This window comes from Rattus norvegicus, chromosome 15 (assembly GCF_021556685.1).
Source record: "Rattus norvegicus strain SHRSP/BbbUtx chromosome 15, alternate assembly SHRSP_T2T, whole genome shotgun sequence".
Taxonomy (NCBI): Eukaryota; Metazoa; Chordata; class Mammalia; order Rodentia; family Muridae; genus Rattus; species Rattus norvegicus.
This window is the reverse complement of record NC_141548.1, coordinates 29,334,651-29,348,867: the sequence shown is the minus strand read 5'-3', so window position 1 is coordinate 29,348,867 and position 14,217 is coordinate 29,334,651. Positions and strand designations below refer to the sequence as shown.

General features: G+C 41.8%; 1 pseudogene and 1 gene segment (V, D, J or C); both read right to left on the bottom strand.

The window, feature by feature from the left end:
• Positions 1–2,231: 2,231 nt before the first annotated feature.
• On the bottom strand, positions 2,232–2,945 carry LOC691106 (T-cell receptor alpha chain V region 2B4-like). The segment is given in 2 exon segments: positions 2,232–2,643; positions 2,831–2,945. Coding segments are annotated over 2 exon segments (387 nt in total).
• A 3,915-nt stretch (positions 2,946–6,860) lies between these two features.
• On the bottom strand, positions 6,861–7,514 carry LOC120097174 (T-cell receptor alpha chain V region 2B4 pseudogene; annotated as a pseudogene). Its single transcript, XR_015638588.1, has 2 exons — positions 7,385–7,514; positions 6,861–7,198 (listed from the first exon to the last, which is right to left on the bottom strand). The product of XR_015638588.1 is annotated as a T-cell receptor alpha chain V region 2B4 pseudogene (transcript).
• Between the last annotated feature and the right edge of the window lie 6,703 nt (positions 7,515–14,217).

Sequence of the window (14,217 nt, the reverse complement as noted above, 5' to 3'; positions counted from 1 at the left end):
GTTCATTTCTCACTAAATATAAACCCTAAAGAATGGGATAATCAGGGCACATGGTTAATCCCAGAGGCATAAAGACTTGGGAGGCTGACACGGGAGGCTGACACAAGAGGCTGACACCAGATTTCTCACCAGAGACTATGAAAGCAAGAAGATTCTGGATAATTGTCACAAATATACAAAGTGATGGTTTGCATATGCTTTGCCCAGAAGTGGCACTACTAGAAGGTGTGGCCTTGTTGCAAGAAGTATGTCACTGTGGAATGGGCTTGGAGACCCTCCTCCTAGATGTAGAACTCAGCTCCTCCTGCACCATGCCTGCCAGGGGGCTGCCATGCTCCACCCTGGATGATACTGGACTGAACCTCGGAACCTATAAACCAAGCCAAATTGAATGTTGTCCTTTATAAACTTTATATTGGTCATGGTGTCTGTTCATGGCAATAAGACCTTAACTAAGACATACACCTTGGTTTTCTTGAAGGACCCCTAACAGTTGAAGCAGGGGCTCTTTCTGACTCTGCTGTCTGTTTTTGAATGCTTTTCCCCCAACAGGGCTGCTTTGCCTGGCCTCAATAGGGAAAGAAGTGCCTAATCTTACTGCACATTGATATCCATGGGAGGTCTCTCTTTCTCTGAAAAGAAAGGGAAGGGCAGTGGGTGGAAGACTTGGAACTGGAAGGAGAAGAGGGAAGGGGAGCTGTGATCTGGATGTAAAGTAAATTAATTAATGAAAGAAAAGAAATCAAGTGACAACAGAAAGTGAAGAAGATGTTGGGAAACAGGAGGCCATCATTCTCCATTGCTAGAAGCAAAAACTGTGATAAAATCCAATAGAAATGGGTGTGAAGCATTCTCAGACCTAAACACTGAACTCTTATGCAGCTCAGATATGTAACTGCTGAGTATGAATCTGAAGGACTCTGTATCTTACTGCAGAGATGCTCCCTCAATCTTATTTATTGCCACTCTATTCAAAATTGCTAGGGAATGAAGGAATCCTACATGTTTATCAAGACAAGAATGAATAATGAGAAATTGGTGGAGAAGAACATCTATCTCCAGATAAACACAAAGATACATACATAAATAGATGATAGATAGACACATAGACAGGTGAATATTTTTCAAAAACATGATATTATAGAATTTGCATATGAATTCAAAATGTAAAAGTACTGGGGGTACTTCAGAGAGACGAATACATTCAAACATAAGCTTCTAATTTTTATTTATTTTGTGAACGCTAGGCTAACTCCATGACAGAACTCACATTGGCAGTTAAAGAGACTAGGCCTAAAAACTATGAAGTCTACTGAAGCCCAGGCAAGTCAATTACAAAAAACAAAAAAAAAAAAAACACCAAAAATAAAACACCCTGGCCCCAGCCTTCAGGCCCTAATAGTGGTTCCACAATGCCTGGAGATAGAGTAAGGTAAAGTTCATTTGCCCCAGAGGTCCTCAGCAATCGGTTCCAGCCTTCATGACCCAGAATTCCACTGTGCTTTAAATCAAGCCTGCAAGCTCACTTGGTTGTCTCTCTATCTTGGTAACGGGAGACTCCAGAATCCTGGATTCTGCAGAATAAAATACTAATTGCAATCACTATTGAAATATGGAGTATCGTTGTTCTACAAATTATAGGCCCTTACTCTATATATTCATGTGAATGTGAGTGTTTTGATGCCATTAAACGGGAGAAGCGCCCAGAAGAGGAGAAGAGAAGGATTGAGGAAGATGAATGGGAAGGAAATAGAACCAAGATATAGAAGGAGAAGAGGAGACACTGGGAGCAAGAAGGTTTAAGTGGGATTAGGGAACTGTGAAAGGACAGAGGGGATTAGCTTGGAGAAGGCTTAACAAAAAATAAATATGTATGAAACTTCCATAGAGCCACATTGTAAACAAGGTTTTTAAAAAAAAGAAAAACAAATATTTTTTCAATATAAAGCTTTTAAAAATCAAGGAAAGCATAGGGCTGTCCAGATGAAGGTGGTCTTTACAGAATGATATGTGGTGAGTCCTGCCACCAAGCACTTGTCTTTCAACAAACCAACATCTGCACCTTATGAATGTATATATGCTTCTCACATGCTGTTGTAAAACCATCAACTAGTGAAAAGAGAAAAGTGGAAAATATTTCAAGCAAACCAAGTGTACATTTCCCTTCAGGATTGCTTAATATCAAAATGTGAAAAAGCGTTCCCAATCAATGAAGCCCTCTCTATTCTTACTCTTAATTCCTATTGCATACAGGATAGAAGCAGAATGTCTCCACTGGGTAGTGTGTGCTCTATCTCAGGTCTTCTCAGTACAGTAGGTTTGTGTGCAGCCTGCAGGAGGCTGGGGATGACTGTGCACTCACTGCACAGAGGTAGACAGCAGAGTCAGTGGGTTGGGAGTCATTGATGTGCAGGGAAACATGCAGGCTGGTTTTATTGAGGTGAACTGTGAATCTGCCTTCTTGCTTGTCACCATTGGAGAAGATGGACATCAGGGCCTTGGGGCTTTTCCCAGAATACTGTCTGAACCACCAGAAATAATCAGAAGTACTATCACTGAAAGTGCAGTTGAAAGAGGCTTTGGCTCCCTCTGAGACAATGAGGGATTCTGGGCTCTGCTGCACCTTCTGCTGGCTGCTCACCCCTGTGAAGAAAAACAAACGTAAGATAATCAAGAAGGGATAGGAAAAGATTCAAGCCTCCAGAAGGATCTTTTCATGGGCCTCTTTCCGCTAACTAGAGATTAAAACATCAGTGTTTCTACCATTTGCGGGGAACAGGAAAGAACTTTACATCTCACACCTGGATCCCAAAGGAATTTCCAAACTTACCGTTTAGCTGGAGCCACAGGAGCACTAGTGAAACACTCAAGGATTTCATTCTCTCCTCTTCTCTCCTCACTGAGGATTCAGATTCTCAACCCTGGACTCAGATAGTCACATACAAGTTTCCCCCTCTCCTACTTGAGGAAACAGGAAACACAGCTTTGCTAGCAATCAGGAAAGTGAGTCTTCACCGCCTAAACAGCACCAAGCCTTTCCTCCAGCCCTCCCTCTACCCCACCCTCTTCCTCCTGTAGCCCCTCTTTCCCCCTTTCTCTCCCTTTTGAGAATATTGCTCAACACTGCCACCTTGTGGGCTCATGATCCTTACCAAGGAAAGAGTCAAACAGTAAAGTCTTCTAATGAAACCATTAAAAAGTAAAGTACTGGACAGTTCAGCTGGAGTATTGAAGAGATATTAGTTCCAGGTCAGGGTTGGGAGTGAGGTGAATTTGTGTGTACACAATCATCAGATGTCTCCTTTCTCAGTAGTGATAAGTATTGCACACAGTCATGTGCGCTGAAAAACCACTATGAAACATCAGAATGGACATCGAAGTGATTGTCTTATGTATAGCATAACTTTAACCCTTGTCACTCCCATTCAAATCCACCTTCAAGGCTTACAAATGTCTGGACAGAACCTAAACAGGCTCTGAAACTAGGCCAGAGCCTAGAAAGGCCTGGAATTCTTCAATCCATTTGGAGCCAAGAGCACACTTGTGTGTAACAAGCTGAACTTGAGTTGGTGGAGGAAAGATGGAGCTGTGTTGAACACCGAAACTCAAAATACAACCCAGGCTGTTCATCTCTCTAAAAGATTTATTCTCCTTTCTTCAATAAAGTCCTGATGAGTAGGTATTGATCTGTGAAAATTCTAGATCTCATGTCTTTCTCCCTCCCTCTTTCTGACTGTCTGGCTCTCCTCCATCTCGCCCCTTTCCTCCCTCCATCTCCTCTTCCCAATCCCTTTCACTTTACCTCACTCCATTTCTAACATAGCTGTCAAACCATATATACCAGAGGAATAGGAATGCCAGAGCTGAAGTAGGTCCACATGGAAACAAATCAAGAAATAACCGTCCTTCGGGACTCTGTGAGACTCCACGGCCTGTAGAGTGGGGATAAGAAAGCAGTTAGGATCAACGCAGCTAAGTAGCAGGTGTTGGGTCCTGCTTCAGTGACCTGATATTGAGAGTTTATTTTTAGACATATTTAAGGAGGACAATTTGGTGAAAACTTCACAGGTAATAATTAACTTATCCTGTGCATACAATAAACATAATAGATCTGCTTGAGGCACAAAGTAACCTAAGTAAAGATTAGACCTGACATCCTTGGACCCCCTTCTGTAAAGATGGATTCAGTAGACTGAGAAAAACAAGCTTATGATAATGGTGTGGAACTGGGGAAGGAAGTGAAGTGCAAAGATCACCAGGCTCTGAACCACTTCTGCTCCCAGACTTCTGGGCACATTAACAGATTATGAGTTGCTTCCTTTAAAGGACCAGCCCTCTGGGTTTCACATTCAATGTTCCCCTAAAGATATCTGTGAGCAATAGGAAATCCCTGCCTCCAAAACTGTCCCATGTTGAGCTTTGAGATCTTGCAGAAACTGGTGACTAAATCCTACTCAAGAGCCATGTAATCAGCACCTACAATACAAGGTTTGATCAGACATTCCATTACCACCAACATGTAGACAGGGAACAGATGAAGGAAAGATGCTCATACTCAACCTGTTTACTTCAAGAGTACATTATCCATGACAATGACAAAAATGTTCATTTCTCACTAAATATTAACCCTAAAGAATGGGATAATCAGGGCACATGGTTAATCCCAGACGGACTAAAGACTTGGGAGGCTGACACAAGAGGCTGACACCAGATTTCTCACCAGAGACTATGAAAGCAAGAAGATTCTGGATAATTGTCACAAATATACAAAGTGATGGTGTGCATATGCTTGGCCCAGGAGTGGCACTACTAGAAGGTGTGGCCTTGTTGCAGGAAGTATGTCACTATGGGATAGGCTTGGAGACCCTCCTCCTAGATGTAGAACTCAGCTCCTCCTGCACCATGCCTGCCAGGGGCCTACCATGCTTCACCCTGGATGATACTGGACTGAACCTCGGAACCTATAAACCAAGCCAAATTGAATGCTGTCCTTTATAAAACTTATATTGGTCATGGAGTCTGTTCACCGCAATAAGACCTTAACTAAGACATACACCTTGGTTTTCTTGAAGGACCCCTAACAGTGGAAGCAGGGGCTCTTTCTGACTCTGCTGTCTGTTTTTGAATGCTTTTCCCCCAACAGGGCTGCTTTGCCTGGCCTCAATAGGGAAAGAAGTGCCTAATCTTACTGCACATTGATATCCATGGGAGGTCTCTCTTTCTCTGAAAAGAAAGGGAAGGGAGTGGGTGGAAAACTTGTGGAACTGGAAAGAGAAGAGGGAAGGGGAGCTGTGATCTGGATGTAAAGTAAATTAATTAATGAAAAAAAAGAAATCAAGTGACAACAGAAAGTGAGGAAGATGTTGGGAAACAGGAGGCCATCATTCTCCATTGCTAGAAGCAAAAACTGTGATAAAATCCAATAGAAATGGGTGTGAAGCATTCTCAGACCTAAACGCTGAAGTCTTATGTAGCTCAGATATGTAACTGCTGAGTGTGTATCTGAAGGACTCTGTATCTTACTGCAGAGATGCTTCCTCAATCTTATTTATTGCTACTCTACTCAAAATTGCTAGGGAATGAACGAATCCTACATGTTTATCAACAAAAGAATGGATAATGAGACCTTGGTGGAGAAGAACATCTATCTCCAGATAAATACATAGATACATACATAAATAGATGATAGATAGACACATGGACGGGTGAATATTTTTCAAAAAATGATATTATAGAATTTGCATATGAATTCAAAATGTAAAAGTACTGGGGGTACTTCAGAGAGACGAATACATTCAAACATAAGCTTCTAATTTTTATTTATTTTGTGAACGCTAGGCTAACTCCATGACAGAACTCACATTGGCAGTTAAAGAGACTAGGCATAAAAACTAGAAAGTCTACTGAAGCCCAGGCAAGTCAATTACAAAAAAAAAAAAAAAACCTGGCCCCAGCCTTCAGGCCCTAATAGTGGTTCCACAATGCATGGAGATAGAGTAAGGTAAAGTTCATTTGCCCCAGAGTTCCTCAGCAATCGGTTCCAGCCTTCACGACCCAGAATTCCACTGTGCTTTAAATCAAGCCTGCAAGCTCATTTGGTTGTCTCTCTGTCTTGGTAACGGGAGACTCCAGTATTCTGGATTCTGCAGAATAAAATACTATTTGCAATAACTCTTTAAATATGGAGTATCATTGTTCTACAAATTATAGGACCTTACTCTATATATTCATGTGAATATGAGTGTGTTTTGATGCCATTAAACGGGAGAAGCGCCCAGAAGAGGAGAAGAGAAGGATAGAGGAAGATGAATGGGAAGGAAATAGAACCAAGATATAGAAGGAGAAGAGGAGACAGAGGGAGCAAGAAGGTTTAAGTGGATTAGGGAACTGTGAAAGAACAGAGGGGATTAGCTTGGAGAAGGCTTAACAAAAAATAAATATGTATGAAACTTCCATAGAGAAACAGGCCACATTGTAAATAATGTTTTTTAAAAAAAGAAAAACAAATATTTGTTTCAATTGAAAGCTTTTAAAAATCAAGGAAAGCATAGGGCTGTCCAGATGAAGGTGGTCATTATAGAATGACATGTGGTGAGTCCCGCCACCAAGCACTTGTCTTTCAACATCTGCACCTTATGAATGTATATATGCTTCTCACATGCTGTTGTAAAACCATAAACTTGTGAAAAGAGAAAAGTGGGAAATATTTCAACCAAACCTTCAGGGATGCTTAATATCGAAATGTTAAAAAGCTTTCCCAATCAATGAAGCCCTCTCTACTCTTACTCTTAATTCCTATTGCATACAGGATAGAAGCAGAATGTCTCCACTGGGTAGTGTGTGCTCTGTCTCAGGTCTTCTCAGTACAGTAGGTTTGTGTGCAGGCTGCAGGTGGCTGGGGATCACTGTGCGCTCACTGCACAGAGGTAGACAGCAGAGTCACTGGGTTGGGAGTCAATGATGTGCAGAGAAACATGCAGGCTGGCTTTATTAATGTGAGCTGTGAATCTGCCTTCTTGCTTGTCACCATTGGAGACAATTGACATCAGGGCCTTGGGGCTTTTCCCAGAATACTGTCTGTACCACCAGAAATAATCAGAAGTACTAGCACTGAAAGTGCAGTTGAAAGAGGCCCTGGCTCCCTCTGAGACAATGAGAGATTCTGGGCTCTGCTGCACCTTCTGCTGGCTGCTCACCCCTGTGAAGAAAAACAAACGTAAGATAATCAAGAAGGGATAGGAAAAGATTCAAGCCTCCAGAAGGTATTTTCATGGGCCTCTTTCCCCTAACTAGTGATTAAAACATCAGTGTTACTACCATTTGGGGGGAACAGGAAAGAACTTTACATCTCACACCTGGATCCCAAAGGAATTTCCAAACTTACCATTGAGCTGGAGCCACAGGAGCACTAGTGAAACACTCAAGGATTTCATTCTCTCCACTTCTCTCCTCACTAAGGATTCAGATTCTAAACCCTGGACTCAGATAGTCATATAAAGTTTCCCCCTCTCCTACTTGAGGAAACAGGAAACACAGCTTTGCTAGCAATCAGGAAAGTGAGTCTTCACCACCTAAACAGCACCAAGCCTTTCCTCCAGCCCTCCCTCTACCCCACCCTCTTCCTCCTGTAGCCCCTCTTTCCCCCTTTCTCTCTTTTGAGAATATTACTCAACACTGCCACCTTGTGGGCTCATGATCCTTACCAAGGAAAGAGTCAAACAGTAAAGTCTTCTAATGTGACCATTAAAAAGTAAAGTACTCCAAGAACACATCAAAAACAATCATCCACCATGATCAAGTAGGCTTCATCCCAGGCATGCAGGGATGGTTTAATATACGGAAAACCATCAACGTGATCCATTATATAAACAAACTGAAAGAACAGAACCACTTGATCATTTCATTAGACGCTGAGAAAGCATTTGACAAAATTCAACACCCCTTCATGATAAAAGTCCTGGAAAGAATAGGAATTCAAGGCCCATACCTAAACATAGTAAAAGCCATATACAGCAAACCAGTTGCTAACATTAAACTAAATGGAGAGAAACTTGAAGCAATCCCACTAAAATCAGGGACTACACAAGGCTGCCCACTCTCTCCCTACTTATTCAATATAGTTCTTGAAGTTCTAGCCAGAGCAATCAGACAACAAAAGGAAATCAAGGGGAAACAGATTGGTAAAGAAGAAGTCAAAATATCACTATTTGCAGATGATATGATAGTATATTTAAGTGATCCCAAAAGTTCCACCAGAGAACTACTAAAGCTGATAAACAACTTCAGCAAAGTGGCTGGGTATAAACTTAACTCTAATAAATCAGTAGCCTTCCTCTACACAAAAGAGAAACAAGCCGAGAAAGAAATTAGGGAAACGACACCCTTCATAATAGACCCAAACAATATAAAGTACCTCGGTGTGACTTTAACCAAACAAGTAAAAGATCTGTACAATAAGAACTTCAAGACTCTGAAGAAAGACATTGAAGAAGACCTCAGAAGATGGAAAGATCTCCCATGCTCATGGATTGGCAGGATTAATATAGTAAAAATGGCCATTTTACCAAAAGTGATCTACAGATTCAATGCAATCCCCATCAAAATGCCAATCCAATTCTTCAAAGAGTTAGACAGAACAATTTGCAAATTCATCTGGAATAACAAAAAACCCAGGATAGCTAAAACTATTCTCAACAATAAAAGGACTTCAGGGGGAATCACTATCCCTGAACTCAAGCAATATTACAGAGCAATAGTGATAAAAACTGCATGGTATTGGTACAGAGACAGACAGATAGACCAATGGAATAGAATTGAAGACGCAGAAATGAACCCACACACCTATGGTCACTTGATTTTTGACAAAGGTGCCAAAACCATCAAATGGAAAAAAGATAGCATTTTCAGCAAATGGTGCTGGTTCAACTGGAGGTCAACATGTAGAAGAATGCAGATCGATCCATGCTTATCACCCTGTACAAAGCTTAAGTCCAAGTGGATCAAGGACCTCCACATCAAACCAGATACATTCAAACTAATAGAAGAAAAACTAGGGCAGCATCTCGAACACATGGTCATTGGAAAAAATTTCCTGAACAAAACACCAATGGCTTATGCTCTAAGATCAAGAATCGACAAATGGGATCTCATAAAACTGCAAAGCTTCTGTAAGGCAAAGGACACTGTGGTTAGGACAAAACGGCAACCAACAGATTGGGAAAAGATCTTTACCAATCCTAAAACAGATAGAAGCCTTATATCCAAAATATACAAAGAACTCAAGAAGTTAGACCGCAGGGAGACAAATAACCCTATTAAAAAATGGGGTTCAGTTCTGTAAGGCAAAGGACACTGTGGTTAGGACAAAACGGCAACCAACAGATTGGGAAAAGATCTTTACCAATCCAACAACAGATAGAGGCCTTATATCCAAAATATACAAAGAACTCAAGAAGTTAGACCGCAGGGAGATAAATAACCCTATTAAAAAATGGGGTTCAGAGCTAAACAAAGAATTCACAGCTGAGGAATGCCGAATGGCTGAGAAACACCTAAAGAAATGTTCAACATCTTTAGTCATAAGGGAAATGCAAATCAAAACAACCCTGAGATTTCACCTCACACCAGTGAGAATGGCTAAGATCAAAAACTCAGGTGACAGCAGATGCTGGCGAGGATGTGGAGAAAGAGGAACACTCCTCCATTGTTGGTGGGATTGCAGACTGGTAAAACCATTCTGGAAATCAGTCTGGAGGTTCCTCAGAAAATTGGACATTGAACTTCCTGAGGATCCAGCTATACCTCTCTTGGGCATATACCCAAAAGATGCCTCAACATATAAAAGAGACACGTGCTCCACTATGTTAATCGCAGCCTTATTTATAATAGCCAGAAACTGGAAAGAACCCAGATGCCCTTCAACAGAGGAATGGATACAGAAAATGTGGTACATCTACACAATGGAATATTACTCAGCTATCAAAAACAACGAGTTTATGAAATTCGTAGGCAAATGGTTGGAACTGGAAAATATCATCCTGAGTGAGCTAACCCAATCACAGAAAGACATACATGGTATGCACTCATTGATAAGTGGCTATTAGCCCAAATGCTTGAATTACCCTAGATCCCTAGAACAAACGAAACTCAAGATGGATGATCAAAATGTGAATGCTTCACTCCTTCTTTAAATGAGGAAAAAGAATACCCTTGGCAGGGAAGGGAGAGGCAAAGATTAAAACAGAGACTGAAGGAACACCCATTCAGAGCCTGCCCCACATGTGGCCCATACATTTAGAGCCACCCAATTAGACAAGATGGATGAAGCAAAGAAGTGCAGACCGACAGGAGCCGGATGTAGATTGCTCCTGAGAGACACAGCCAGAATACAGCAAATACAGAGGTGAATGCCAGCAGCAAACCACTGAACTGAGAATAGGACCCCCGTTGAAGGAATCAGAGAAAGAACTGACAGAGCTTGAAGGGGCTCCATATGTACAACAATGTCAAGCAACCAGAGCTTCCAGGGACTAAGCCACTACCTAAAGACTATACATGGACTGACCCTGGACTCTGACCTCATAGGTAGCAATGAATATCCTAGTAAGAGCACCAGTGGAAGGGGAAGCCCTGGGTCCTGCTAAGACTGAACCCCCAGTGAACTAGACTATGGGGGGAGGGCGGCAATGGGGGGAGGGTGGGGAGGGGAACACCCATAAGGAAGGGGAGGGGGGAGGGGGATGTTTGCCCGGAAACCGGGAAAGGGAATAACACTTGAAATGTATATAAGAAATACTCGCCGCAGCAGCTCTCTGCTCCCAGACCCGGTGAGAGAGAGACCCAACCGCCTGGTCAGGTGGGCACTCCTGAGGCTGCAGAGCGGAAGAGACCACCAACTCTGCTCACCACTGCCCACATCCCTGGCCCAAGAGGAAACTGTATAAGGCCTCTGGGCTCCCGTGGGGAAGGGCCCAGGAGCGGCAGGACCCCTGTGCCTGAGACACCGCCGGAACCTGAAAGAAACAGACCGGATAAATAGTTCTCTGCACCCAAATCCCGTGGGAGGGAGAGCTAAACCTTCAGAGAGGCAGACAAGCCTGGGAAACCAGAAGTGACTGCTCCCTGCACACACATCTCGGACGCCAGAGGAAAAAGCCAAAGACCATCTGGAACCCTGGTGCACTGAAGTTCCCGGAAGGGGCGGCACAGGTCTTCCTGGTTGCTGCCAGTGCAGAGAGCCCGTGGGCAGCACCCCACGAGCGAACCTGAGCCTCGGGACCACAGGTAAGACCAAATTTTCTGCTGCAAGAAAGCTGCCTGGTGAACTCAAGACACAGGCCCACAGGAACAGCTGAAGACCTGTAGAGAGGAAAAACTACACGCCAGAAAGCAGAACACTCTGTCCCCATAACTGACTGAAAGAGAGGAAAACAGGTCTACAGCACTCCTGTCACACAGGCTTATAGGACAGTCTAGCCACTGTCAGAAATAGCAGAACAAAGTAACACTAGAGATAATCTGATGGCGAGAGGCAAGCGCAGGAACCCAAGCAACAGAAACCAAGACTACATGCCATCATCGGAGCCCAATTCTCCCACCAAAACAAACATGGAATATCCAAACACACCAGAAAAGCAAGATCTAGTTTCAAAATCATATTTGATCATGATGCTGGAGGACTTCAAGAAAGACATGAACACACTTAGGGAAGCACAGGAAAACATTAATAAACAAGTAAAAGCCTACAGAGAGGAATCGCAAAAATCCCTGAAAGAATTCCAGGAAAACACAATCAAACAGTTGAAGGAATTAAAAATGGAAATAGAAGCAATCAAGAAAGAACACATGGAAACAACCCTGGATATAGAAAACCAAAAGAAGAGACAAGGAGCTGTAGATACAAGCCTCACCAACAGAATTCAAGAGATGGAAGAGAGAATCTCAGGAGCAGAAGATTCCATAGAAATCATTGACTCAACTGTCAAAGATAATGTAAAGCGGAAAAAGCTACTGGTCCAAAACATACAGGAAATCCAGGACTCAATGAGAAGATCAAACCTAAGGATAATAGGTATAGAAGAGAGTGAAGACTCCCAGCTCAAAGGACCAGTAAATATCTTCAACAAAATCATAGAAGAAAACTTCCCTAACCTAAAAAAAGAGATACCCATAGACATACAAGAAGCCTACAGAACTCCAAATAGATTGGACCAGAAAAGAAACACCTCCCGTCACATAATTGTCAAAACACCAAACGCACAAAATAAAGAAAGAATATTAAAAGCAGTAAGGGAAAAAGGTCAAGTAACATATAAAGGCAGACCTATCAGAATCACACCAGACTTCTCGCCAGAAACTATGAAGGCCAGAAGATCCTGGACTGAGGTCATACAGACCCTAAGAGAACACAAATGCCAGCCCAGGTTACTGTATCCAGCAAAACTCTCAATTAACATTGATGGAGAAACCAAGATATTCCATGACAAAACCAAATTTACACAATATCTTTCTACAAATCCAGCACTACAAAGGATAATAAATGGTAAAGCCCAACATAAGGAGGCAAACTATACCCTAGAAGAAGCAAGAAACTAATCGTCTTGGCAACAAAACAAAGAGAATGAAAGCACACAAACATAACCTCACATCCAAATATGAATATAAAGGGAAGCAATAATCACTATTCCTTAATATCTCTCAATATCAATGGCCTCAACTCCCCAATAAAAAGACATAGATTAACAAACTGGATACGCAATGAGGACCCTGCATTCTGCTGCCTACAGGAAACACACCTCAGAGACAAAGACAGACAATACCTCAGAGTGAAAGGCTGGAAAACAACTTTCCAAGCAAATGGTCAGAAGAAGCAAGCTGGAGTAGCCATTCTAATATCAAATAAAAGCAATTTCCAACTAAAAGTCATCAAAAAAGATAAGGAAGGACACTTCATATTCATCAAAGGAAAAATCCACCAAGATGAACTCTCAATCCTAAATATCTATGCCCCAAATACAAGGGCACCTACATACGTAAAAGAAACCTTATTAAGCTCAAAACACACATTGCACCTCACACAATAATAGTGGGAGACTTCAACACCCCACTCTCATCAATGGACAGATCATGGAAACAGAAATTAAACAGTGATGTCGACAGACTAAGAGAAGTCATGAGCCAAATGGACTTAACGGATATTTATAGAACATTCTATTCTAAAGCAAAAGGATATACCTTCTTCTCAGCTCCTCATGGTACTTTCTCCAAAATTGACCATATAATTGGTCAAAAAACGGGCCTCAACAGGTACAGAAAGATAGAGATAATCCCATGCGTGCTATCGGACCACCACGGCCTAAAACTGGTCTTCAATAACAATAAGGGAAGAATGCCCACATATACGTGGAAATTGAACAATGCTCTACTCAATGATAACCTGGTCAAGGAAGAAATAAAGAAAGAAATTAAAAACTTTTTAGAATTTAATGAAAATGAAGATACAACATACCCAAACTTATGGGACACAATGAAAGGTGTGCTAAGAGGAAAACTCATAGCGCTGAGTGCCTGCAGAAAGAAACAGGAAAGAGCATATGTCAGCAGCTTGACAGCACACCTAAAAGCTCTAGAACAAAAAGAAGCAAATACACCCAGGAGGAGTAGAAGGCAGGAAATAATCAAACTCAGAGCTGAAATCAACCAAGTAGAAACAAAAAGGACCATAGAAAGAATCAACAGAACCAAAAGTTGGTTCTTTGAGAAAATCAACAAGATAGATAAACCCTTAGCCAGACTAACGAGAGGACACAGAGAGTGCGTCCAAATTAACAAAATTAGAAATGAAAAGGGAGACATAACTACAGATTCAGAGGAAATTCAAAAAATCATCAGATCTTACTATAAAAACCTATATTCAACAAAATTTGAAAATCTTCAGGAAATGGACAATTTCCTAGACAGATACCAGGTATCGAAGTTAAATCAGGAACAGATAAACCAGTTAAACAACCCCATAACTGCTAAGGAAATAGAAGCAGTCATTAAAGGTCTTCCAACCAAAAAGAGCCCAGGTCCAGACGGGTTTAGTGCAGAATTCTATCAAACCTTCATAGAAGACCTCATACCAATATTATCCAAACTATTCCACAAAATTGAAACAGATGGAGCACTACCGAATTCCTTCTACGAAGCCACAATTACTCTTATACCTAAACCACA